Raw genomic sequence first — 27,795 nt, forward strand, 5'->3', positions numbered from 1 at the left:
AATTAAGCATTTGAGATCCTACCATCTCAAGTATTTTGCAGAATAGTAAACATACTTCTCCCCTTTGTAATCACAAAGAAAAATAATGCAGGCTAATCTGATAATTAAAGCTAGAATTTTAGCTATGGAGCAGATTCAAAGGCCAGCAGCCCATTGAAGATTATCAGAGAACAACAGCCTGATACACAGAGCATCAAAACCCCCAGCCCAGCACAAATGCAATCTACTAGTGACATTGCTACTAGATTACTAGTGTAGATTATTACTAGAGCATTTTAATCATATGAAAGAAAAGAGAAAAAAATTTTCTTCACTATTAAGTTCCATCAAAATGCCTGTGTTTAATAATAATTAAAAAAGATCTTCAATGCAAGTTGGTATCCTCTAGCAAGCTCACCAAATGTTTGCCAGTTTTTTCTATTAGGATAGCAATATCAATTTATATTTTGATCTATTTATGCACAATTTTTAAGGATAGGTTGTTTGCTTGTGAAAGAGCTATAATTCGATTGCACTCAAAAGTATTTGCATGACTGTAAAATATTCCATTTTAACTTTAAGGATGAAATGGTAACATAAGATTGCTGAGGAAGGAAAAAAAAAACTATTTCGATTACTCTATCTAGCCAAACATTGCAGCTGAAACACATCCAAACACTGCAGAAAAGCACAGGCCAGAATTCAATAGTCTTTTCAGGACTCGTCAAGAAGTGCACTACAGAGTACTACAGCCAAGCCCATTGCATTTGAATCTTGGAGCCTCAGATTTCCAACAGGTCCCACTTCTTCCAAAGAAAGGAAGAAAGTCTATGTTTTCCAGCAAGGAAGGAAATCGTAATGCAAACCAGGCAAGCATTCAGGGCAGAAGAGAAGCATGCAATAGTCCAAAAAGCCACAGTTAGTCCCGTGTCTTCATATACTAGCTTTTACCGTTCACATGACGCATATGAGAACAGGAGGAAGGTTTCTAATTGGGTCTCATTAGAGCTCCCTAAAATATGCCTCAGCTAGGAGCAATCCTAACTGTTCTTTCTCTTCTGGTTGTCTTCAGGGGATCAAGTAACCTTTTGTAGTCAGTGAATAACATGTCGTGAGTGCCTACTTCATGCAAAACATTCTATCAACCTCAGCATTCTGGGCTGATCTCCCAAGTATAGCATAAACAAAAGAAATGGGAAATTTTCTGCTTCTGGTCTTCAGTAATAAACTCTCTAGACGAGAATCTACATAGAAAAATCACTTGGGGATATTTGCAAAGCAATGCACACGTAACAGTGTGAATACAGCAGTAGCAGGGCATATAAAAATAGAGGGAACTTGGATTGAAGGCTTAATAGGAGTTCTGAAATGAGAGATGAGGACAGATGGAAAAAAAGGAGGAAGTAAATGTCGGATGGGTGAAGTATATCATTGGGGGATTGTGGCGAGTGACAAGTGTGATGCTCTAGAGGTGGGAAGAAACAAGTAGAGTGATGAGAACAACACATTGATTTCCTGGCATGAAGAGGAATATGGAGAATTCTCTTCATGAAATGTGGAAAGCAGATTTAGCAAATAGCTTGAAGGCTGGGCAGAGATACTGGATGTGATAGAATAGAAAAAATGAAGGTAGAGTTATGTTCTGTGTCAAAGTCATGAATGGCATGTTAAGAAAAAAGTTTTTGAAAGATGTTGCTGCTGCAGTGGATTGCAGATTGCAGTGGATTGCAATTGCCTCAAGAGGCGTTGCTGTTGCAGTGGTGGTGTGCGGATTGAGGAGGGCACAGCACTGCTGGTCCGCGAAGGGTACAGATGAGGTCACTGAAGCCGTGTAGCCCTGAGGAGAGAAGAGCTGACCCAAGTGATGTGGTAATGCATGAGAAGGCTGGGAGTTGGCTAACACCTTGAAGTTTTTACCATGAGAAGAAAACTGGAAACCAATAGTTTCACTGATGGTGAAGAAGTAACTAAAAAGGAATATGCCTAATAGGAGATTTAAAAACCCCATTTTACAAAAGTTGCATTTTGTATTTGTGTTGGTTGATCACACAGGGGGAATATCCTGGAGATGAGCGGACGAACGGAAACGTAGAAGTGAAAAGAGAGGGAAAGGTGACACTGAAGATGTCTGTCGTGTCTCGTTGCTCCCCTTTAGAGTTCTGCAGTAGTTAGTTACTGAGTGTCTTGAATTTTGGGAAACCAGCAGGCACTGTTGATGGCTTTTCATTGTCCAGTAGTCTGTTTCAAAGAACAAGCTCCCAGTTTCCTTTATGAGCCTTAGCTGAATTCAAATAAAAGAAAAATGCAGCTAAGGCCATCATCCAAGGTTCTCAATGGCAGCACTGCAATCTCTAGTTTACGGGCTCATTTAGACTACAAATATGGGACAGAGATAGAAATCTGATTTAAAGTGAAAATAATACGAAAACAGGGGCTAAAACTTATCCCAATTCATCACTGTGGGAAGTGCCCCAGCCAGGATTCTCCTCTCATTCTCACTCTCACCCTTTTCTTAACTAACTGAGCGGATTGTGCAGGAGTCCCAATAATCCCTCCAAATGCCCTGGTTCCCACCAGTCCACAGTCAAAGGGAACCAAGACAACACTGGATCCCCATAGGCACTATTAACAGTACAGCTCCATCCACTGGGGTCCTTGAAAGTGGGAATCTTGGGCCAGGCTCGGTGGCTCATGCCTGTAATCCCAGCACTTTGGGAGGCCAAGTTGGGTGAATCACCTGAGGCGAGGAATTCAAGACCAGCCTGGCCAACATGGTGAAACCCTGTCTCTACTAAAAACATAAAAATTAGCCCGGCGTGGTGGTGGGCACCTGTAGACCCAGCTACTTGGGAGGCTGAGGCAGGAGAATTGCTTGAACTTGGGAGGTGGAGATTGACTCCAGCCTGGGAGACAGAGTGAGACTCTGTCTCATAAAAGCAAAACAAAAAGTGGGAATCTGGTTTGAAGGTTCTCAGTAAAGAGATTCTGAGACAATGTTTGCCCAAATTTAAAAACTCACCTGAAGGGCATAGTAAGCCCCAGAATCCTGTACCCGCCCCAAGATACTGGTTTAGTAAGTCCAGGCTGGGGCCTGAGAATTTGTTTCTAACTAACCCTGGGTGAAGTTGAAGCTGCCTCTCAGTGAATCTCACCTGGAGAAGTATTCTAGGTTGGACACAGAATCAGGGAAGCCTAGAGCTGGAAGAGACTGTAGTGGGTACCTCATTTTGAGTGATCTAGGTGGCTTAGATTACTGCCAAGATTGTAGGATATATTGTAGACAGGAAAAGGAAACACTGATTTTCTACTTACTCTCAGCGAGGTTCTCTTCTAAGTGCTTCACACGAGCAATTAATTTGATTCAGACAATAATCCTTTGTGGTGGGTGCTAGTAGCTATTATTCCTATATCACAGATAATGAAACAGAGGTGCAGAAGGCTAAATCATGCTGTGCCTAGGGCCACACAGACCCTCAGTGGCAGAACCCAGAAGTAAATGCAGGCAGTCTGCCCAGAGACCATGCTCTTGAGCTCAATCTAGGCTGAGTGTTGGCTGTGACATTGACATTTTCAAGATGAGAAACAGAATTGATGTCTGCTTGCAGTCGCGATAGGTCTCTCTTTCTGCAGTCTCATCTTTCGATTCTTCTCGCCTCTTAGAGGACATACTGACTGACATTAATACCTGTCTCCTCGCCTCCCCTCAGGGCTGAAATGGTCTCAGTGGCTCAGGCACAGATGAGGCATGAGTGGGCTGTGCATCTGTCTGTCTTTAGCTGCTGACTGCCACTTTGGCGTTAATTGTTGCCTCTGATCTCTGTGGATTCTCTGGGTAGAGACAGATGACGGTGTGCAGGAATCTGAATCTCTTCACTCCACTGTGTTAGTGTGTATCAGTAAGGAAAGCATCGAGCACCTTTTTATGGCTGTGCAATGATTAATGTCAGTCAATAACACTGCCTTACTCTGTATATATTCCCACTGTGACTGTGCCATTGATTTTTTATTGGCAAACCTTACCAAAAATGATTCTGTAATAAAACTCATAGTTATTTATTCACAGCTGTTGAGAGCAGTGGACAGGACAATGTCTATCTGATAGGTGGAAGGGCTCAGTTTTGTTTTAAGCTGAAACTCTTCACTTCTGTAGGTTTCAAGCCTTTGGTGTCTGAAATGCAAACGGTGCTAATTCTCAGTTATTAGAATAATTATTTCATAGGAATGATATGAATTGTGAAGCTGAACACTCATAACCAGATTCACAAGGCAGTGGTGAGGAGGATACAAATGAGAAGGGAAAGAGCCCTAGACTTGAACATGTGGAAAACATTTGGATTTTGCCACAGATTAGCTTGAGCAAGTCATTTATCCTCTTTTGGTTTGCGTTTCTCATCTGTAAGATGGAACTTCTAATAGCACTCCCCACTCCGACTAGTTTACAAGGTTGTTGCTGAGCAAGCGGCTCGATGCCATCAAAGCACTTCCTGCAAGGAGTGTGCCGACGTGGCTGTGGTTGCCCTATGTGCTCACCCCAACCCCATCACATTAAATTTTCTCCTGCCTCTTCCATCTTCTTTTCTGTAATCTACATCTGAAGTCCAAAAGCTGGAGGACAGAACAGAGGTCAACTACTTTTTCTATGCTGTAAGACCTAAAATGTTGCTACTGCTTTTCAAATACAAATATCAGTTCTTCCCCTTTATACACACACTGACTCCTCATCCCAAGCAAAAAGCCCAACTTCATTGTTATTTTAAGTTGTCCCGTGAGGTGGGAGCCAGACGCAAATGCTCTGAAGCAGCCTGACTATGACTGTGTAGCTGGTGTGCATGCACTGCTGACTGGGCTGGCTTGATGAGAGGGAAGGTCCAGGCCGCAGCCGAGTCCCAGGACTGCCAAGACACACTGTCCCAGTGTCCCAGTTCCGCTGAGAACATCTGCCATTGCTCCTGCAGGATGGGGAATGCTGTGACAGCCATCGGCTGTGGATCAGGATGCTGAAGAGGTCAGTGGTGGCTGGGAGTGGGAAAAGTGCCACCCTTCAGGAATCCATTAAGATCCACCATGTTTGCAATGTTGGTGCAGTTAAAAATCAAGGCTTCAGGAGTAGTGCTTTGGATGGAGTATGTGATAGGTTGTGGCTAGACAGAACCATAGTGAGGAATTTAAATCACTCTATATACTCCAACTGCTTGATTCCCAAAATCATTTCATACAGAATGATTTCATATAAAAATCATTTGTATGAAAAAGGATGGGAGAAAATGTTCCCCTAATTTGGATGACTTTGCTAAAATCACACAGAGATCCTGAATTACTTCATTGACATGTTTAAACTTTAAAGCAAAGTTTTACCTTTCCCGGTACATGTATCTTAGCATTTGAGTATGCAGTATTTTGTATTATTAAACATTAAAATTTTCATCAAAACTGTTTGTCATGTCCAGAGAAACTTGCAGAACCAGAAATTCAATAGTAAATATTGTCATTATCACTTACGGAAGTCCCAGACATGTGGGATTCATATACACCTGGCTTCCTAGAGAGATACTTCCATGTGGATTACAGTATTCACAGTTCAATGAGTGACAACAACAAGCAAACCCAGCTCTTACTGATTGTGGAGGGGTGTTTGTTGATATCATTCTTTTATGATGAAGTAAGGCTAATGCTTTAAATATTTAAGTAGTTTGTATTAGATACTTCCCTGCCATTTTCGCATGCCGACAGTTATTTTCATAGTAAGGTATGAAACATGAAACAGTGATATTTCCTGTATGAAAATGTCTGTATGATCTGTTGAATATTCTAATTCTAAAAGCATAAGCATCTAAAAAAATAACAAAATTAAATGGTATTTTTTTTTCTACCCAAACTGTGGAATTGGCAAGGAAAAAAAAAAAGATGTTTTTTAGCTAAAACCAAAGGGGGAAAAGCCAGTTGGGAGAACAAGGGAAAAAAGAGAAGATAATAAATTAGTCTGGAATGTTTCCAGGTCACTAAGACTCATTATTTCCTCCTGGCCCCTCCAAAAGAGGACAAGGCCATGAAAAGCTACTTACAGGAATGGAAGAAGTTAACATGCCTACAGGGCTACACAGATAAGGTAGGCAAGTGAAGGCAGCCAGGTATAAGAAAAGTCAGAGGGCTTTTGTGTCTTTTCATTGTTTTACTTTTGATAGAGACATGGTTTATAGAGCTTTTCCTGACTATAAGAAAAACAGCAGTATGGTCAATGATAAATGGCACCTGTACCTTGGTGTAAGTATCAAGGGACAGCACAGTAGTGGGGGATCCCAGTGTCCGAGAGCAGCTGCAGCTCCATTTCAAACATCTAAGTGATGACTGCTTCACGGGAATGCAAGCCTTCATTCTTTTGAATTTTCAAGAAATGTCAGAATCTGATTTTTGAATATGTTATATATATTTTAAAATATGATTTTTAAACATTGGCTTAATTCTGAAAAGTATGCTCATCAAACAACACACATCTGTGGGCTAGCTCTGGTCTGAATACCTTGTGTTCTGGCTTCTGCTTTAAAGAAACAAAGTATCTCCATGTACTCATAGCTTCCCTCTACATATGATCTAAGAGAAACATCAGGTGAGTGTTACTGAGATGTTCCTGTCAGGCCAATTTCCTAGGAATGTAAGAAATGCCATATTGAGTCAGATCAATGGTATAATCTGCTCAATATTTTGTTTCTCAGAGTGGCACCAAGGGCCTTTTGGGAAAAATTTAGAGCCCAATCTCTTTGACGCTAGTCTCAGAAAGTTAGAGGAGTCCCTCAAACAATTTTTATTTTCTCCCTTCTGATTTATAAAATATTTCAAGTGTAGGGTATAACAGAATACATATACATCTCCTAGCTTTAACAAAACTTAACATGATTATATTCCTTCAGATATGTATTTTTTCAATTTTGAAATAGAATGTGAATGTGCTGATGCTCTTGGTCATCATTTTTTCCCCAGTGGTAGCCATTATCCCGAACTTCATGTTGATCACTTCCATGCGTGTTTACTGAGCTTAAAAATTGTAAATCTTCCACTCATTATTCTAGCCTAAAACCCTGAAGTACTTACGGGTATAGGCACAACCTGAACAACTTCTTAAGTTGTGGGAAAAGCAAATTCAGAAGTAAGGGGACGATGGTTAAGTCATTTCATCTTTCCACAGGCTGTTTCCTCCTGGGATGATGATCTTTGTCCTACCCACCCAATTCAAGTGAGATGGCAGTATTCATTCACAATAATGTGAACAAAATGTTCTTTGGAAAAAGATAAAGTGTTATCCACATGCAAGGTTCTAGCACTTTCATTAATGAATTCCTTATGCATCTTACTCCCTTTACAGAGTAATAGTTTATTTGTCCTGAAAGCGAAGGGAAGGGCTCCTGCTCATGATGAACTAATGCTTTCCTCCCTGGCTTGATTTTATAAACTTTGATTATAGCCCTTCTCAGCCTTCATCTTTCTAGACAAACAGATAAGATTGTTTTATGCTTTCCCAATGAGAAAAGTATTCTATTAGAATTTTCATAATTGTTCTTCTAAGTCTTTTCTAAGTCTGTTATTTTCTTTTTGGAGGCACAGTAGCCAAAATGCCTACAGCATTACAGGTGCAAAAGGGTTTGCATTAGGTGAAGATTTATTAAAGCACTTGGCAAAGACAATTGCACTGGAGTAAAAAACAAAACAAAACCTAACCATATCAAAGCGACAATGAGATACTTCATGCCCATCAGGATGGCATCTATTAAAAACCAAACCAGAAAATAACAAGTGTGGGCATGGATGTGGAAAAATTATGACACTTGTGCTCACTTGGAGGGAACGAAACACGGTGAGTTGCTATGGAGAACAGTAAGGTGGTTCTTCAAAATAATAAAAATAAAAGTATCATATGATCCAGCAATTCCACTTCTGGGTGTAGCTCCAAAATAACTAAAAGGAAGGTCTTGAAGAGCTCTTTGTACACCCATGTTCACAGCAGCATTATCCCCAATAGGGAAAAGAAGGAAGCAACTCAAATTTCCAACAGTGGATGAATCGGTAAAAAAAAAAAATGTGGTACATATATACAATGAAATGTTATTCAGCATTAAAAAGAAAGGACACTCTGACACATGTTACAACATGGATGAGCCTTGAGGACATGAAGGTAAGTAAAATAAGCCAGTCATAAAAAGATAAATGCTGTACGATTTCACCCACATGAGGAATATAGAGTAGTCAAATTCACAGAGACAGAAAGTAGAATGATAGCTGCCAGGATTGAGGGAGAGAGAAAGGGGAGTTGCTGTTTGATGGGCATAGGGTTTTACTTTTGTAAGATGAAAAGAGTTCTGGAGGTGGGTTGCACGCCAATATAAATGTGCTTAACAGTACTGAACTGTACACTTAAAAACAGTTAAGATGGTAAAAAACAAGAACAAAACAACAAACACCCCAAATCTAGGGCAATAATGTTCTAGAAGGATTATGAGCATATTACAGAAAAATAAGGAAAAGTCTCCATCAAGTGGGCACCACCATGAAGAGCATGACTTTTCTGCCAGGAAAGGAGGTCTTCTCCGGACCTCCAACCCACAGTTCACTGCGCTTCCTAGTCATTTTGTTTTGCCAGTGGCCCATCTTTTGCTTCTGTTCCCTCTCTCCCCAAACCTAGAATATTATTATGCATTTGCAGATTGCTTTCAGGAGGCACTGAATAACTATCTGTAGATGGCTGATTAACAGAAGGGATAGTGGTTAAATGCATAGCTGTGGAGACTCAGATCTAATACAGGTCTGGGTTTCACCATTTACTTGCTCATCACAAGCTACATGACTTCTCTAAGCCTTATTTTTCTCATACATAAATCAAAGAGAGAATAGTAACTACTTCCTAGAGTTGCTGTGAGGGTTAAATAATCTAGTTCTTTTTTTTTTTTTTTTTTTTTTTGAGACGTAGTCTCGCTCTATCTCCCAGGCTGGAGTGCAATGGTATGATCTCAGCTCACTGCAACCTCTGCCTTACCAGGTCAAGCGATTCTCCTGCCCCAGCCTCCTGAGTAGCTGGGATTACAGGTGCCCACCACCACGCCTGGCTAATTTTTGTATTTTTAGTACAGACGGGGTTTCACCATGTTGGCCAGGCTGGTCTTGAACTCCTGACCTCAGGTGATTCACCCACCTCAGCCTCCCAAAGTGCTGGGATTATAGGCGTGAGCCACTACGCCCAGCCAATGAGCTAGTTCTTAGCATGTTATCTGGCTAGAAAATCAAGGAAGGAGTTAAAGGCAAATACGTAGGAAACATCTGAGTGGACTGGACTGAGCCTGGTCTACAACCCTTCACCATGATATTCGCATGCCTTCAACACAAGGCAATACTTGGTAACTGCTCAGAAAATATTTACTGGATGAATAAATGAACTATAGGACAAGGCTGAAAATTTGAATTCTGTTAAAAAATAAAGTTATGAGCAATTTCTTAATATATTTTAAAGACAGTGCTGTATATTGAAGAGGTAGATCGTGATGAATACTTAATATTTATTTCAGGGAATTTTAGCTTGTTTAGAGCCTTATGGGTCCATTTCAAGTTAGTTTAGTGCCCACTATATTCCCAGACACTAGGAGTGCATAAGGAGTGCAGCATAAAACACACCCTTGCTCTCTGGTTGATCTTGGTCAAGTGGAAGGGACAGGCATGGAGGGGCATGCTGGAATGAGCACCATGCTGGAGTCATGTTCTCGGGGTGCAAAGGAAAGTTCCATCAATGCTGCGGGAGGGGAGGGTGGTTTTGGTTTGGGAACACCAAACCCATGACATGAACTGGGTTATGAAGAACAGGTAGGGTTTCTCCAGGTGGAGAACGAGGAAAAGGCAGAGGGGACGAGATGCGCAAAGGCATGGATAGAGGCAATGGGGGTGAAGCCACCAGACACCTTTGGGGAGACGGCAATTGTGTTTATGAGGTACAGAGTGAAAGTGGGGGAAAGGGAAACAGACTTGGGGACAGGTAGGGGCCGCATGGCTCAGAACTCATTTGCCCCCAGAGGAGAGGGGCTTAATCTCGTGGCAAAGGGAAACCGCAGAAGGGACTTAAGCAGAAAAGTGATCTGATCAGATGGATACTTGAAAGATAACTCTGGCAATGGAGGGAAGGGTGGGCAAGAGAGGCTAAGACTAGAGAAGGCAGGCAGGCCAGGTGACAAACTGGTGAGGGAAAAACTGGGAGAGATGAGAAGATCCAGAGATCTCAGCTGTAGCAAAAGCAATGAATGGGTGAGATGTTAAGGAAGGTGAGTTCAGGTGTGAGGTCAAGCAGAGGGCAAGGATATGTTTAACACTGCAATCCTCATGCAGAGACTGTGCTATTAACATAATAGGTACTAAACTAACTTGAAATGGACCCACAAGGCTCTGAAAAAGCTAAAATTACTTGCTCTGTAAGTGAATGAAAACATTTAAACCATCGCTTACATACATACTAACATCATATGTGCTAAATACAGACTCATGTACTTGTGACATCTTTCATTTTGGCCTGTGGCCTGAAAATCAATACCCTTATTAATAAAAAAAAAGAGTGGGTTGACTCTGCAAACCAACTTCAACAATAATGACCTCTGCTGGCTTTTTAGCGCATTTGCTTCCAGCTGAACCCAAGGAATTAACTTTACTGGGGTCCCACTCTTTGGTTTCAAGTGGGAAACCAAAGTCCCCTTCCATGGAGATCAAGTGCCAGCATGGAGAGTTTTATCCTCAAGAACCTGAGCTGCAGGAGCTCTGTAAAGAAGCCCAGCATGCTCTGCTAGAAGATTCGACTCGCAGTCAGGTTGAATGTGATGGCTAAGCACAGCTGGGTGATGCCTGAGAGCAAGGAATTTGAGTTCAGGAAAGGAACTGAGGAGTGGTAGTGACATCTTGTAGGGGCAAGCTTTCTATCTGCCTTGCACTAGCGGCACTAGAAGAATTGGCCCTCGGCTTATGAACAAGACCCTAGGGCTGGACCATTGAAGACGGTGAGAAGATAAGAAACCCAATCAGATGATACAGACGGTAAGTTAGAATCACTAGATTTTGGCAAGCTTTCTGGGTGCTCTACAATTAGCCTAGGCAAGCTAATTAAAAAAGCATCATATCTAAGATAGTAGTAAGTGAATTCTCTACCAAAAGACATATAGAACACTGCAACTTTCAATTACCTAATGATTTCTATGACAAACTGTGAGTAAGTAATCCATTCTAATAATAATAACCACTGAAAGTTCCTTTAGTACAGTCTATATTCATATCCATTGCATAGAATTACAGTCACATCCTCATACTCTCTGAAACAACTTTGCCCAAGTATTTTTACAATTTCTTAACGGAGGGTTTTCAATCCTTTACTTCTACAATCTTCAGTGCTGACCCTCTTCCTCCATCGTCCTACTCCCCCAGGCCCCTTCCCCGACCATTTCAAAAGTATAACATCGGAAAAGTAATGCTGAAACATGAACCAAATGCCTTATGATCAATACAAGTTCATTGCATAAACTAGGATGTTGGTTAAGGTGCAATAATTAAGCGCAAAACCTCAAAATGTCTACTGATAATCCTGTGACTCGATAAAGCATCTGAACAAAAGAGACTAACAAGTGAAGAGTCTAGTGTCTCACCCAGCTCCACATCTTGATCATCGGTAAGCACAAGAATAATGTTGGGTCGAATGTTTTTTCGTTCCTGCTGTATCCGTCCTCTGAACCTCGGGGATCTGACAGTCGAACAGAGGCTTCCCAGCAATTCTGTGCCCAGGACAGCCAAAACCAGAGCACAGCAAGAATACTTCATTGTATTTGGTCCAATGTTGCAAAAGTGACAAAATGTCTCCGTCTCCTGATTTCTGGAGTTCTGGGCAGTCAGAGAAAAACGGAGACGGTGAGACTAAAATGAAATCCAAACTCCAAGCACAGTTGCAGAAAAAGGGCTACAAATAAGTCAGTATTGGCACATAAGCTGGCAGAGACAGGGTTGTACATGAGTCAGAAATAGCAAACCCTCACAAGCGCTGGGTAGTTTTTTAAGCACTTGATTATTTTGCAAATTCACTTTTGTCCTTTATTCTCATTCCAACTTTTCCTATTTCAATTCATTGCCAAAATAGAATTTCCAACACAGAGCTCAAATGTAAAAGCTTTCTGACAAGAGCTAATACCTTGAATTAGGTATCCTGGTTGAATAATCAATTTCTATTCTCAGAGGTATTCAGAACATCTGCAGATAGGGTCCTGGAAGGAGGAGAAAAAAATACAAAGGAAATATCAGTCAACGATTTTAAAAACAGATTTTCGATCTGAAGTAGTCTCTTGCAACAGCATATTATATGTGTATATATTATATATATTTTTTCTTCTGTGCTCCAAAAGGGAGGAACAGAAGGAAACAACTTTCAGAACTGCAGAACTGCTAACAAATGACTCAAATGCTATCTTCATTTCATAATCAGCTCCATAAAAGGGTGGTAAGGTATCGCCCTGCTCACACTCTGACAGTACTTTACACATCCCCAACAGAGCTGACGATCGATTAGGAAGAGCCAGCAGTGCCAGGGAAACAACAGAGCATTGGGAACAAGTGTTTGCATGTGGGAAGCAGATGGCGCAAGGAGCCTGTTGGGGAGCGCTGACTCACCTGCGTGTGATACTGAGTACCTAGCAAGCAGAACGAAACACACACCACACCTGTCATTTGTCATCTGCATTATATCATTCACTACCCAGGAGAGTCTTTTCTGCTGACAAAGACTTCATAGTAAGTGACTGGGACAATTTTTTCCAGCCTCTGAAAACCTCCTCACTGTCCCCCATCAATCAATCACCAGAAGGAAAAGGTGCTTCCTCCGTGCAAGGCTGGTTCCCCTGTCCTCAGCTTGTGCCGGCACCTAAGTGGACAGAACACCCTTTTGATTGTCAATCACCAGGCTTACTGCTGGCGAGACCGGTAAGGCACAGATAGCACAGGGGTTTCGCTTTGCTGCAGATCTTAAACCTGCGAAGCAAAACGATTGATTGGCCCTGAGGCTGGAGTTAGCGGCTACCCTTCCACATTAAAAAATAAATAAATAAAATCCAGAAGGGCGAGCTGCAAAATCTTTGCAAAGCTGCACAGAAGGAGGCTTTTGAAAGGGTTGGAAAAATGCCCCTCTCACTTTGGAACACTAACCTGCTGAAAGCTTTTCTCTTGGAAAGATAGCAAAGGGCTCATTAAAAAAATAAAATCTTTGTCTCATATGTCATGAGGGAACAACTTTATGGGAATTTAGGCTGCCCTAAAATTAATTAGATAGCAGTCTGTTTCATCAGTCACTCAGTCCCCATACACCTGAGAATCTGTATTTTGATCTGCAACAATAAACTGGCATTGGATAAGTAGGCATAACTAATTAAGTGTAAGCATCGCATAGCAGGAGGAAAGGGCTCCATCTCTCAACTTCATGCCCTTAATTCTGGAGGGTGACAGGGGTTAGTGAAAGAAGAAAGACTGGATACCATATACATTATTTTGTTTTACACAAACACACACATATTTTAAACTTTATGAGCTGTTTTGTAAACAGTTCTAATGCTTTTCACTCTGCAGCCTGTAATTATACTGTAGGAGAGAGAAAGAGACAAAAAGAAACAGGTTTTTAAACAAAACTCTAGTGTCTGCAGCCAGGCAGTCCTGACTACATTATCTGCAACACACAAGCCAGCTCCAATTGATAACGGAGCTCTGTAGAAGTCACTAATGTAAGATTTGGTGCTTTCTTCTTAATAACTCAGGGTGATTCCACAGTGATTGCTGTGCATGCCAAACACTGAAAGCCTGCAATTATTCTGCACTGACTGTTTGACTTCTGTGCATTTGTTTTAAATCGTGAGACACTTGATACAGGCACGAAGGGACAGGAAAACTAAAGGAATAAAATGACAAACAATGGCTTGTTCTCACAAAGCATGGGTCAGGCTAAATAGTTAAATACAGAAATTTCTTAAGAGGTTGGTTCTTTAAGTAGTAAAACTTTGCTCACCTCTCAAAGCCTGCAGAGGTGTGTGAAGGGAGAGTTTGTGAAGACGGCGTTTGTGCACCCACTATAGTGTAAACCAACCTCTGCTGACAGTAGCAACCCGGGAGGAACAATTTCAGGCTCACTGCATTAGACAAACAGTGGCATTTGAGTTTAAATAATCAGCAACACGAGAAACTGGAAGTTCTTGACAATTCAGATGCTGATAACCTTTGCTGGAACCCAATCAACACTGCTAGTTATTCTTTTCTTTATCTTATTTACTTTACTTCTTCCTTTAGGAAAAAGCAAATTAGCTTTAATGATACCTTTGTGTAAACTACATCAAAAATCATTTCCTAATATGGAAAAGAGAGAGTGGTTTTTTCCTACGAAGCGAACTTCCCTTCTGGTGAATGAAAAGTGCAGAAAAGGTCTACATTATTTTCTGCCACGGTTTATCTTATTTTTTTAACTAAAATTTTTTATTTTTATTGACAAATGATAATTATATATATTTACGGGGTTCAATTTGATGTTTTGATATATGTGTACTTTGTGGAATGATTATATCAAGCTAATTAACAGTCTATCTCCTCACATGCTTATCATTTTTTTTTTTTGTAGTGAGAACATTGAAGAATCTACTCTGTTAGCATTTTTGAAACATACGATTAATTCATTGTTATTAACTGTGGTCACCTTGCTGGGCAACAGATCTTGAAAGTTTATTCCTCCTGTCTCACTAGAACTTTGGACCCTTCGGTCAGCTTCCCCCACCACCACCACTATTCAATTCAGGGAATTCGTACCTACAAGGATATATACATTAAGTGGTCAAGAAAATTGAATTTTTCACCTAGTCTGGCCAGCAAGAGTCCTCTCTATCTTTCATCTCATCTTCCTTCACGAAAACACACAAAACATGCCATTCTAGAAACACTGCACACAGACAATTCTTTATTCGAAAATGGTTTCCAGCTCCAGAAGGAAAAGAAGTAAAGAAGGGAAAAAAATCCTGACAGACAAAATGCAGAGCTTGACAGAAGAGACAAGGATGCAATGTTTGAATTGGATACTTTGTGGTGGACAACAAGAGTCCTTAGAGACTAGCAATTGGTCTTGAGAAAGAGTAGAAAATGAAAGAAATGTAGAAAGGTTTTTCTCACACACATACAAAGTGAGTTTGAAGAACAGTGTTTTATTCTTCACTGATCAAGACCAGGATATAAGCTGCTTTTACTCCAACCCATAAAATGACAACAGCAGTTGTAGTTATGGCCAATTGGTGTGGAAAGTTTATAGGACTTTGTTTAGGGTGGTCAAGCCAAATTATAAAAGTGGCAATAAATTTTTCAAGTCACATGTAAAAGAAAAAGAAAAACAAAAAAAGACTGGAAAGATGTCCAGCCAACTGGATAGAAAGTTTAGGTCACATATGTTTGTCCCGCAATACCCCAATCTAAACTCAAGCCCTGTTGCTCCCAAAGGTTTAAGGGGATCTCTGTCTTCCCCAATCCCCCCTTTGGCTGGGCAGTTTGGTGCTAGGTCTCTAGAGGGGATGGTGGTCAATACATCAACAGCACCCTGCTTTTGTCTACAGCAGCAAAGTATAGTTTGGGACTTTTGGGGGACCCTGTGACCCTTTTGGGAGGTTCATGAGGTCAGAACTATTTTGATAAGAATACTGACACATTATTTGCTTTCTTCACTGTGCTGACATTTCTACAGATGATGTAAGAGCAATGGTACGTAGAGCCACTTTCCGCTTTTGTCTTAGCATGAATGATAAAAGCTTCACATATAGTAAAAACAAACAAAAAAACAAAAACAACAAAAAAAATCCAGCTTCATTAAGATGAGGCAGTAAAATCACTAATTTTATGAAACCGTGACCTTGAGTGCACATGTTTTCTTTTCACTGTTCTGTTTTTTGAGATAGGAGGTTCACTCAAAGTCCCTTGTTGGCTGGGGGAGTATGATGGCTGTCTTGAGGAAAGGCATGAGGGTGGCTGAGCTGCAAGCTAAAGTGGCTTTAAACAAAAAAAATGAAACACTACTTTTACTTAAAATAATTTTTTTGGACTTGGATATTTGGTAGACATTTTACGAAATAATGAATGAAATAAGCCTATCATTTCAAGGGAAACAATTGACAGTGTTTGTTACCAATGATAGAAATCTACCTTTCAAACTAAAATTAGAATTTTGGAAAGCTTGTATACTCCACTTGGCAGACTTCCAATAAGTAACTTTTTCTGATGACAATGATAGTGATGTTAACAAATGTTATTTTTTGATATTGTAAAATGAAATGAGTCAACATTTAGAATATTTGCATAGTTCAGTGAACTAAATTTCCCAAATTATCACAGTGCTATAAAATCTTACATGAGTAAAATATTCATTCAAAGTACAAGATGACCACTGGATTCTATTGTAACAGAATGAAAAGTTCATTGATATGGTTTCAGATTTCTTAACACAACTAACCTTTAATGAATTATCACTTGCCAAGTTTTGTTGTAGTATCAAAGAATATCCACAAGTATCTGAAAAAGCTATTAAAATGCTTCTACCTTTCCAACTACTTATTCATGTCAGTCTGGATTTTATTACTGTACTTCAGCCAGAACAATGTATTTCAACAGATTGAATGTAGAAGCAGAAATAAGAATTCGACTTTCTTCTTTTCAGATAAACATTAAAGACATTTGCAAAAATGTAAAACGAATTCATAATTTATTCACAATTTTTTTTGTTTGGAAAATATAGTTTTTTAAATAAAATATATCATTTAGGTTAACATATAATAGATTCATTATTTTCAAAAGAATCATATATTTTAAAATTTTATCAGTTTTCACTTCTAAGTATTAATAATTAAAATCCACATAAAAACTGTTGGGGCAAGAGTCTTCAATAAATTTTAATTATATAAAGAGATACTGAGCCCAACCAAAGGGTTTGAGAATTGCTGACTTATAGTGTACCTTGTTCTATAGTTAAGCCCAGACTCTCACATTTAAGGCTCTAGGTCTGGCCCTAGTCACAAGCTTCTCATTTACTTTTTTTCCTTAAAGCCTTGAAACTGTCCTCAGTTCTAAATGCCTGGTCTCAGATAAAAGTTGTTGATGAGTGATAAAATTCTGTGTTTTTTTATTCCCCAAGGATAACATAAAATTTTACAAATGAATGCCCACACAGCTAAAGTATACAAGGGACAGGGTCAGAACAACCCACTTGCCACAGAAAAAAACCTCTCTAGGATGGGGCAAAAGAATTATTTCTAGTACAAAGCAATGGCACTTTATAGTTAGGCCAGAGAAAAAAGGGACACCATAACCAGTTGAAACAGCAGGGGCAGGGGAGATTATGCAGTTATGTGAAGCTGAATTTAGCCAGAACACACTTAGATTATTGTCAGAGGCAAGCAAAGTAGAATTACGCCAGCAAGAAGCTGGTACCCACATCTCATCCTCCCATCCCACATTACTGTCTACATACATTTCTTAGGATCAGTTAACATGGCCCTTTCTCATTAATTTTGGCTTTTGAGTCTCCCAGAGATTACTTCTTTTCTTTAGAGTAAGCCTTCAGGATGTGCTATCTTCTTTATAATATACATGAATCCATGAAGAAGTTAATTTCTTCTTTTAACAACCCCATAGCTGGCAAAGTTCACCTACTGTTAATCTCTAGAAAGCCCGTTTCCTGGTCTAATTTATTACAACTCTAAGCAAAGAAGATAGACAATCATCCCCTCCTGGTGTAGTAACACTTTTATTCTCCTCAAATAATAAATCCTCTTCCAACAAACAATGACGGCTGAAAAGTGTATGCCTGTGACCTGGAGCACCTGTGGGGAAATATTTGGCTAAATGATGAGCTCTTCCTTTCTCCTCTCCTCCTCCCACCCAACACTGTGAATCTTGAAATTGGAAGGAATCTTCAAAAGTCATCTATTCACACAGTGGTGAGTGTTGTTTATCCCTGGTGTATGGGGAGGGAGAGGGACAGGTTTTATTTTTTGGCTGAATGCATGTATATATTGAATTTTTTCAATAATTGGTTGCATTACAAAACATAGAAATAAATAAACTTAAGTTTTCTAGGTTTTTCTCTCTGTCTTCTCAGGGAGGAAGAAAATAGATGGAGTAGAAGATTGTGAAGGATTAAGTGAGAGTTGAAGAGTGAGAAGGATGAAGTGAGAAATGTACCTTTGAGACTCTGCCTCATAAAAGGAGGAACTAAAACCATATAAAATCAAGCTTCTGAAGGGCATTTTAGAGAATGCATAAAGTCCAAATTAAAATTTGTCCAGCTTCTTTCGGATGAAATGAACAAGACAAAGGAAAACAAACTGATCTAGATATTATGAAAACCACCGGAAGAACTCAATATTCCTGAAGCATATGTTACAAAGTGTCTAAAGGGACTAATAATGGTCATTGGTGACCAATTGTGGTCCAAATGATCAATGGTTTCAACAGTGGCACTGAGATCCAAGAGAATGAGAACAAAGAGACAACTGGAATTCCAAAAGAAGAGGCAATGGAAACTTCAGTTAAAGTGGATTTGTATGAAATACTATGCAGCCATAAAAAGGAATGAGATCATGTGCTTTGCAGGAACATGGATGAACTCGGAAGCCATTATCCTCGGCAAACTAACACAGGAACAGAAAACCAAACAGCGCATGTTCTCACTTATAGGTGGGAGGTGAATGATGAGAACACATGGACACATGTGGGGGAACAGCACATGCTAGGGCCTGTTGAGGGGTCTTTAGGGTTGGGGGAGGGAGAGCATCAGGAAGAATAGCTAATGGATGCTGGGCTTAACATCTAGATAAAGGGATAACATGTGCAGCGAGCCACCATGACACACATTTACCTATGTAACAAACCTGCACATCCTGTACATGTACCCCGGACTTAAAATAAAAGTTGATGAAAAAAAATAAAGTGGGTTTGGTGGAAGGACAACAATATTGTTAAAAAAAACTAGAATGTGATCTTGGGCATCTTAGCTATGTCTTAAAATATATGATTTATTACATTAAATTTTATTAAATTGGCCTTTGGTTTTATACATTTATAGCTTATTTGTACAGAAGTACCTTGAGATACTGCATTAGTCAGCAGAAGTAGTTTGTTGCAATAACAAAGAAATTCCAAATATGATAAAAGCATATTTGTCACTCGTACTGCAAGTCACACACAGGATGGCAGAGAGCTCTGCTCTGCCCAGCCATACATGGATGCACACTGACGGGGGCAGTGTTGTCCTGTTGCTGCAATAAGTAGACCAAGAAGCAAGGGAAAAATAAGCTCAAGAATTTTGCAGGAGCTTTTCAGGGCTTCAACCTGAAAGTGACCCAGTTCACTTCTAACATTTCATTGGATGTTATTAGTCATGTGGCCCCACTCAACTGCAAGGGCATTGGAAAATTTAGCAGACCAAAGTGTTTGCTGAGCACTAATGTCTATGCCACAAACTTTATGTTTCATTAGTACCCCATGTCTTTCTCTTTCTCTACACACACACACACCACACACACACACATACACGTGTGTATGCCCACACACATACTTAAGATATGTGTATAAATATACGTACCCACACACAGACACATATCGCAAGGAACGAAGAAACAATCTTTCTCACAGTATAAAGTTCAATCATTCTTAGGTACTAAAAATATACTTTCGACAGATTCGGGGATTTTTTATACATGTTTCATTTTAGTCTGTTTTCCTGATGTACATAATCTGGCACAATGCAAAATTTTTAAAATTCCACAATTCTCGAGATACGTTTAAGTTGAAGTAAATATTTTTAAAAAGACAATTAGATGGTATATTTATGTTTCAAAAGCATTTCTGGAAACACTATCTCATACTATGAGAAATGGTTTCGAAACATAAATATACAGTCTGAAAATCATTTCTTGAAATACTATCTCGCAGTCGTATGTAGGAAGAAGAACACCTGACTTTACTACGTAAATGAAGCTGCAGTCAAGAGAACCCCACTGGCATACTTCCTTTTTGAGATGGAGTCTCACCTGTTGCCCAGGCTGGAGTGCAGTGGCATGATCTTGGCTCACTGCAACCTCCACCTCCCAGGTTCAAGTGATTCTCTTGTCTCAACCTCCTGAGTGGCTGAGATTACAGGTATACACCACCACACCTGGCTAATTTTTGTATTTTTAATAGAGATGGGGTTTCACCATGTTGGCGGGCTGGTCTCGAACTCCTGACCTCAAGTGATCTGCCTGTCCTGGCCTCCCAAAGTGCTGGGATTACAGGTGTTAGCCACTGTGACCGTCCACTGGCCTACTTTCTATGCCATCAAGTTCACTGCCAATATAATGCTCTCTAACTTCTTCTAGGCGGTAAACACAGCAGAATGGGGAAACAAGCAGAGAGAGGACCAGGAAAGAAAGCTCTGGGAAACAGTGTGAAGGAGGTAATCACATTTCAAAAGACAATTCTCTTTCCTAGCTCAAGGCAAATTATGGAGATTAGCTGTATTTTTTTTTCAAAGTGTATTACTTACAGGAGAACCTTAAAAAAATATCAAACATTTAAGCCGGGCGCGGTGGCTCACGCATATAATCCCAGCACTTTGGCAGGCTGAGGTGGGCAGATCACCTAAGGTCAGGAGTTCGAGACCAGCCTGACCAACATGGTGAAACCCCGTCTCTACTAAAAATACAAAAACTAGCTGTGTGTGGTGTCTGGCACCTGTAGTCCCAGTTGCACGGGAGGCAGAGGCAGGAGAATTGCTTGAACCTGGAAGGCGGAGTTTGCAGTGAGCTGAGATCATGCCACTGCACTCCAGCCTGGGCGACAGAGTGAGACTCGGTCTCAAAAAAAAAAAAAAAAAAAAAAAAAAAAAAAAAAAAAATTCAAACATCCTATTAAAGCCAATGTCTTTGCTTGGAGACATTTTCAAGGAAACTTTAAAATTCAGATTAGTTTATGTATTAATATTTTAAAAAATCGTCCTTTACAAGTTGTACTGGGAAATAGTGTTTTGAGATCTTTTGTCCTAATGGTTAAATACATAATTCCCAGTCTTTAAATAACAAAATCATCTTCACCATGTACCTAAATCCCTGAGCTATCTTCAGACATTGGGTCCCCTTCAGCTCTGTACTCCTCTCTCAACGACTAACAAGCACAGCTTTACAATTATCAAGTAAAAAGAGCAACCCTACTTAAATTTCTCGTGAAATTCAGGTCTGCAGTCTTGGAAAATATCACAGTAGAAAAAACTCAGTAACTAGTATGCCCATCTAGGAAAATTAATTTACTGTATTAATCTTAGCAATAAAGCATATAATGAATAAAAATTGCCTGTCAGTTATCATTGACACTAGTGTAATCTATGATATTCTTATTCAATCAAATTCACCTTCCTATCTTCAAATCACTATCTGGACATAGAGATATTTATAAATTTCTATTTTTTCCTTTTTTTTTGAGATCGAGTCTTGTTCTGTTGCCTGGGCTGGAGTGCAGTGGTGTGATCCAGGCTCACTGCAACTTCCACCTCCAGGTTCAAGCAATTCTCCTGTCTCAGCCTCCTGAGTAGCTGGGATTACAAGTGTGCACCACCACACCCAGCTAATTTTTGTATTTTTAGTAGAGAGGGGGTTTCACTATGTTGGCCAGGCTGGTCTTGAACTCCTGACCTCTGATGATCCACCCACCTTGGCCTCCCAAAGTGCTGGGATTATAGGCGTGAGCCACCGCGTCTGGCCAATTTCTTTTCTTTTCTTTTTTTTAGAAAGACTAACAACTAAAGAGATACAACAGGAGATTTCTAAAACCATAATTTTCCTAACATTTATAGATTCAAATAATGAATCGGTAGTGCCTTGAAACTTTATGACATCTGTCTTAGTTTACTTGCTGGACAGAAGTTGGGAAATACTTTAGCTAATAAAAACTTAGCATTTTACTCTAATGTTACAAAAGAGTAACTTTTATGAAGTTTTATGCATAAGAATTTATAGAATGAAAATGTTAAGAGCCACATTAGCATCCTAAGCTATTACTTATCTTATATGTGAAATAAAGCTTCCTGAAAAGGCTCAGATTATGATCTAGGTCCATGAACATATAAGGCAAATTTACACTTACTGTCACTGTGGAGTGTCTTTATAAATAGATGTTTATAGGTGGACTAGTCCTTAGAATTCTTCCATACAAACGCCCAGTGGTGTTCCACTTCCAGAATTTATTTTCTCACTCATTACACTCTACTTTGTTTCAAACCTTCATTTCTCAGCACACATAAGAACAGCACTTGTCACACAAAGCAGCTGATATAATTAAACCAGATGATGGGCCCCACACGTAAAGCCAGCCATTCATGAAAGCTGGTCACCAGAGGCCATTTCAAACAATGCATATTTTAAAGTCATCTAAAGTAATCCCTTCTCTCTGCTGATTTGGTTTCCATGAAGTCTTAAGCACATGTGTGCTGCAAAACCTGATGTGATATTACAGATTATAGTACAACAGGGTTGGGTTGATTTTAATATCTGTCTTCAAAAAGAAAAGCAATCTTTAATAATATTTGCAAGCTTACTAAAACATCATGCATGGAAAGGAAGCTAGATGATGTTTATTAATTAAGGAAAAACAAAAATAAAGACTGCACTCATGTTCTCTTGATTAGGGTATATATAAAATTTGCATAAAAATTGGGGGGAAACGAAAACAGTTTTTACTGATGAGTGGATTAGCCAAACATAGCAACTATTTTCCAACTATAGTGAGGAGCTTGGTTTATTTGGAAAATGCTTTATAAAGTTGTGAATCTGAAGTCTAACATTCCCTTGGCCCGTTCTGGTGAAATATTGTGAAATGTGTCACAGAACAACATTTGACAATTTCAAAATATTAATAGCTGTCATCATTAATAGAAGTATACTAAGTCTGGCTGCCTGCAAAGTTTACCAGGGCTCCTAAAGTTTACCGAGACCTCCAGCCCTGGTGGACTTCTAGATGTTTTGTTAATTTGCTGGTTCTCTCTGATCTTTCTTTGTGTTTCATGACTGTATTTAGTTTCAATCAGGGATGAAAATACAAAGGCTTGGATTTGACATGCGTCTGGTCCTCCATATCAGGATCTCTTGCATACAGCATATGCTTGAAGTACACACGAAAGGAAACATGTAAATGATAATAAACTGTTTTTGCGAAATCAGCAAAAGTAGTGCTCTGGCACGCAGGCCATCTACTTTTTCTCCTTGGAACATGGCTTCAGGGGACAGATCGTATATGAGAAAGGAGGTTAGCAAGCCTGACTTTGGAGAGCAAATGTGAAGGAGGTGTTCTGGAAAACACCTTGTGGAATCTCTAAGTCTGAAAAGGATCTTAAAGTTCACCTCCATTAACCTTTAGTGAATAAAACTTCTCACTCATCAGTGAATAATGTCCCTGTGTAGGTAACAAGGGACTCACTAGGCCACCTGTTTAGTTTAGGGTGAGATTTCAGATTAGGAAATTCTCCCTTTTATTGAACAAAAATCTGCCTTCCCCTTTCTTCTAGATGCTTACTCATGCTCTATTCTTCTGAGCCACACAAAACAATTCTATATATTTTTTTACATAACAAATGATTTAAATAATTCAAGATTGTTTCTATCTAACTCCTAAATCATCTCTTACAAAACATACCTACGTGGTGGTTTACTCGTAATTACGGGAGAGAGTTGGAAGGGATTATTTTTAATTTGGCCATTGGTTGGTTAACTATTGGATCAATAAATCCTATAAAACTGTAGTTACACAAATAGCAAGCCAGCATATTTAATGCCCATCTGGCTCAAAGGGATTTTGACTACTAGACTACTGCAAATCAATGGTTTCCAAATTCACTAAGAAAAATGTCCTTATGTACCACTATTTTCATGCTTGAACTACATCCAAATCAGAAATCTTCCAAAATTTGCATAATTAAATTGCTAATTAGTTTTATTGGAGAATAAAGCCAGGCAAGAAAGATGAAGATCCAGGCTAGCGTCATAATCCAAGTACTGATTTTTTAAAAAATTCCTTGACAACTTACTGATTTCCTTCTAGTAATTAGATTTTGAGGAAGCTTTTCTTCCCAAAAGAAACATCTTTACCACACATGGCTCCTAACTTCAGAATACTGGATACTTTAAAAGAGCTATGCAAGAAAATAACAACCCTTAAACAAGGGTCCTAGGCTCAAGTACTTAATTCATAACGTGGAGCAGAGGTTCATCAGAATCACCTAGAAGTCTTGTTAATTACTCCAGCGTTTTTGATTCTGGGATGAGGCCTATACAATTGCTTTTTTTTTTTTTTTTTTTCCAAATGGAGTCTTGCTCTGTCACCTAGGCTGGAGTGCAATTGCTCAATCTCGGCTCACTGCAAGCTCCACCTCCCGGGTTCACGCCATTCTCCTGCCTCAGCCTCCCGAGTAGCTGGGACTACAGGCGCCCAACACCACGCCTGGCTAATTTTTAAAATTTTTTTAGTAGAGATGGAGTTTCACCATTTTGGCCAGGATGGTCTCAATCTCCTGACCTCGTGATCCGCCTGCCTCGGCCTCCCAAAGTGCTGGGATTACAGGCATGAGCCACCAAGCCCAACCAAAATTGCTTTTTTTTGTGATGGAATTTCACTCTTGTTGCCCAGGCTGGAGTGCAGTAGCGTGCTCTCAGCTCACTGAAACCTCCACCTCCTGGGGTCAAGTGATTCTCCTGCCTCAGCCTCCTGAGTAGCTGGGACTACAGGCGCGCACCACCATGCCCAGCTAATTTTTGTATTTTGGGGAGAGACGAGGTTTCAACATGTTGGCCAGGCAGGTCTTGAACTCCTGGCCTCTGGTGATCTGCCCACCTTGGCCTCTCAAAGTGCTGGGATTACAGGCGTGAACCACCATGCCCGGCCTTAAAATTGCATTTCTAGCAAGTTCCCAGGTGATGCTGATGCTGATGGTACTGGTCTACAGTACAGCGATCAATCCACTAGCATCAATGAAAGGAAAAGTGAAGCCCAGCCAAGCAGGTGTTGCAAGTCTCTTCCATGAAGGCTGACTCCTCAGACCTTTGCATGGGCTGAGGCAGCTAAGCATTTACAAGATAGGATTAATGATACTGCCAATTATTTTGTAGCTGATAGGACTGTATTTAGGATCATCCTTCCCAGAGTTGCCAAGAAGGCAAACATGCCAACACACAGTCTATCCTAGGCATCAACAACTGAAGGAGTTTTCCATGGGAGAACCTTCACCTCCTTCAACAAGTATCCAGAAGTGTTCTTTTGAGTGGCTTTCAAATGACCAGCTAACATCTCTTTCCATGTCTGAAGGAATAAGATTGCTCAAATTCAAAATTCTTGACATATGTGAACTAACAGACTCTAACAGGGGCCCACGCTGGAGTTTGTTAATAAGCTCAAAGATAGGTTCACCACTCCCAGGTTGAAATCTTCATCTTAAGGTAAATTATTACCAGAGATTAAGGAGGCAGAGTGAGTTACTTGGCTTTTGTTTTCATAAAGCCCTGATTCAGTTTACCAATTCTGTTCAGCCTTATCTGCCAATCACCCCCTGTGGGCCTTTCATCATCTATGGCCTCCTCTTTGAGACAATGGCAGGTGAATGTAGCTGCAGTAGGAAACAAACTTTGAATCGATTAAACAATATGATCCAAAAAATGTATGAAACCACCATGATAGGAAAGACACCATGACATTAGGTGCTCCTGGGAATGCTGAGCTGAATCCTTCGTCCCACACTGTGGAAGAGTAGGGAAAGGGATGTGGCCACACAAAGTGAGCTGGAAAAGTGGGGCAGGATTCACGGGGACCAGGTGCAGTGGGTTGAAATTGGGCCAAGGTCATGTTTGCAACCTTCCAAACGACTTTATCTACCTCAATTCTTATCGCAGCAACCCCAAATTGGGACACGTGGTCTGATACCCGGTTGAGAAGGGAAAACAATTTTGGAGCCCTAGTTTTCCAGTTGCCTGACTTCAGGGAGTAACTTCCAGCACCACGTGGACTAGTGCCAGGACCTTGGCACAACCGAAAGGGTTCACGCCTGGTCTTCTTTCCTTCTCTCTTTTTGCTCCCTTTTCCCCTCACCCCCTCATTTTATCGCCAGCTCCTCCTTCATTCCTCAGATCCTACAGCCCCATTCTGCCCCCTGACTGACAAAAGTCCCTTACCACTCCACTTTTTTCTTTTTGTTCTCCTGAGTTTCCAACTTCCCACAATTTCCAAGATTTGGATGACACTCAACTCTTAATCAAGAAGCAAGAATTTTTGCTAATATCCATTGAGCATGTGCCATGTATTAGACCTTTCATAGTCATTAGTTTATCATAGCCACACACCAACGAAGTAGGAACTATTTTCACTCTTTTTTTTTTTTAAACGAGAAAACTGAGATTCAGGGAAGTTCAGGGATCTGTTCAAGATTACACAGTAAGGGCAGAACGGGGACGACCCCATACCAACATCTTTCTTCGTAAGTGTTCTGTTTTTGCATTTTCTCTTGAAGTGCATTTTAACTCTAAAAGATCTTGTATGTCTAGAGAATTTCAAACTGGCAAAATTAATGGGGGGAAATTTTGAGGGGCAAAAATGAGCTTCAGGTGAATCTGCCACTGTGCCTTACAGTATCTCCCTGGGAGAACAAAACAGGCCATCAGTATTGCAGCCACACACCACGTACAGCCCCCCTTTCACCTTCCAAACAGAAGCGGACCCCTCAGAACTCAGTAAAACAAAGAGTCGTTGCTGGGTGAGAGAGTGGACTGGCGTGGTTAAACATGAATATTCAAGACCACGAGTCACAGCTCCATGAATTCGAGGGTCTCCTCTATTTGTATTTAGCATTGTGGAGTCGCGAGACAACTTGCAATGATTAATTAATCCTTGGTAACAAGGCAGAAGGTGAAATAATTTGTGCATAGTCACGCAGTCGGTCATTCTCGGGCTCCGAGTTAGTACTGGTGTGCTTGGTTTTCCAGAAACAGAAAGCTGTCCTTAACCCACACCTTAATGAGTGACATCATCTTCAATCTCCCCAGTCCATGAAAATTCCATCCTCCGAGATCCCCCTCCCAACCCAGTCCCAGCAGGACTTGTCTCCCCAACTTCAAGGAGATGAGGCCAGGCATCCTGGCTTGTGGGGTGCAGGAGGCACAATCTAGCTAACACTTTGCGTTTGGCTGCTTGTGGCTGTTTTCCCACCATCCCAAGTGCAATTTTAACTGAGGCTATTCACAGTAATACCTCAATTATCGATCACAGTAGGGGAAAAGAGGGTCTCTAGATATGTGAATTTCCATACTTGAACTGTTTAAAAGCTCCAACTTAAAACAAGCAAATAAAAATAAAATATTTTAAAGCACACGGAATTTGCACAAGGAACCCCTTTAAGCTCACAACAAAAAAAGGGTTATTTCCTCCTGTTTCATGGAGGGGGCAGTGGCTCCATGCTGCTCCAAGCTGTGGCTCTTCTCACTCCAGAACTTGGGCTGAGGCATGGCATTGTCATGGCAGGAGCAGGACTGCTGATGGAAACTGGGAATGCTGTTTAAAGCATCTGCTTACACAGGGCATCTGGCACACCTGCTGATCTTCCATTGGCTAAAGCAAGCCATAGGGTCGAGCCCAGGGCAGGGTGGGTATACGTTCTGCTCTCCTGTGGGTGGGGATGTTGATTTCCTTCACTTCTCTGGTTTGTGTGTGTATATGTGTGTGGGGAGGTGGTGACAATCATTGGGG

At 40.4% G+C, this 27,795-nt stretch overlaps 1 protein-coding gene across 5 annotated transcripts in view; it reads right to left on the reverse strand.

Moving 5' to 3' along the window:
* SULF1 (sulfatase 1) overlaps positions 1–27,795 on the reverse strand; it is a 192,864-nt gene that overhangs the window by 82,304 nt on the left and 82,765 nt on the right. For all 5 annotated transcript variants that reach the window (XM_050802635.1, XM_050802638.1, XM_050802634.1 and 2 more), the window contains exons 3-4: positions 12,170–12,242; positions 11,634–11,865 (exon numbers count right to left, since the gene is read on the reverse strand). In XM_050802635.1, the coding sequence (XP_050658592.1) occupies positions 11,634–11,805 (172 nt within the window). In that variant the 5' untranslated portion in view covers positions 11,806–11,865; positions 12,170–12,242. The remainder of the gene's footprint in view (positions 1–11,633; positions 11,866–12,169; positions 12,243–27,795) is intronic.

The sequence above is a fragment of the Macaca thibetana genome, chromosome 8 (genome assembly GCF_024542745.1).
Source record: "Macaca thibetana thibetana isolate TM-01 chromosome 8, ASM2454274v1, whole genome shotgun sequence".
NCBI classification, from domain to species: Eukaryota; Metazoa; Chordata; class Mammalia; order Primates; family Cercopithecidae; genus Macaca; species Macaca thibetana.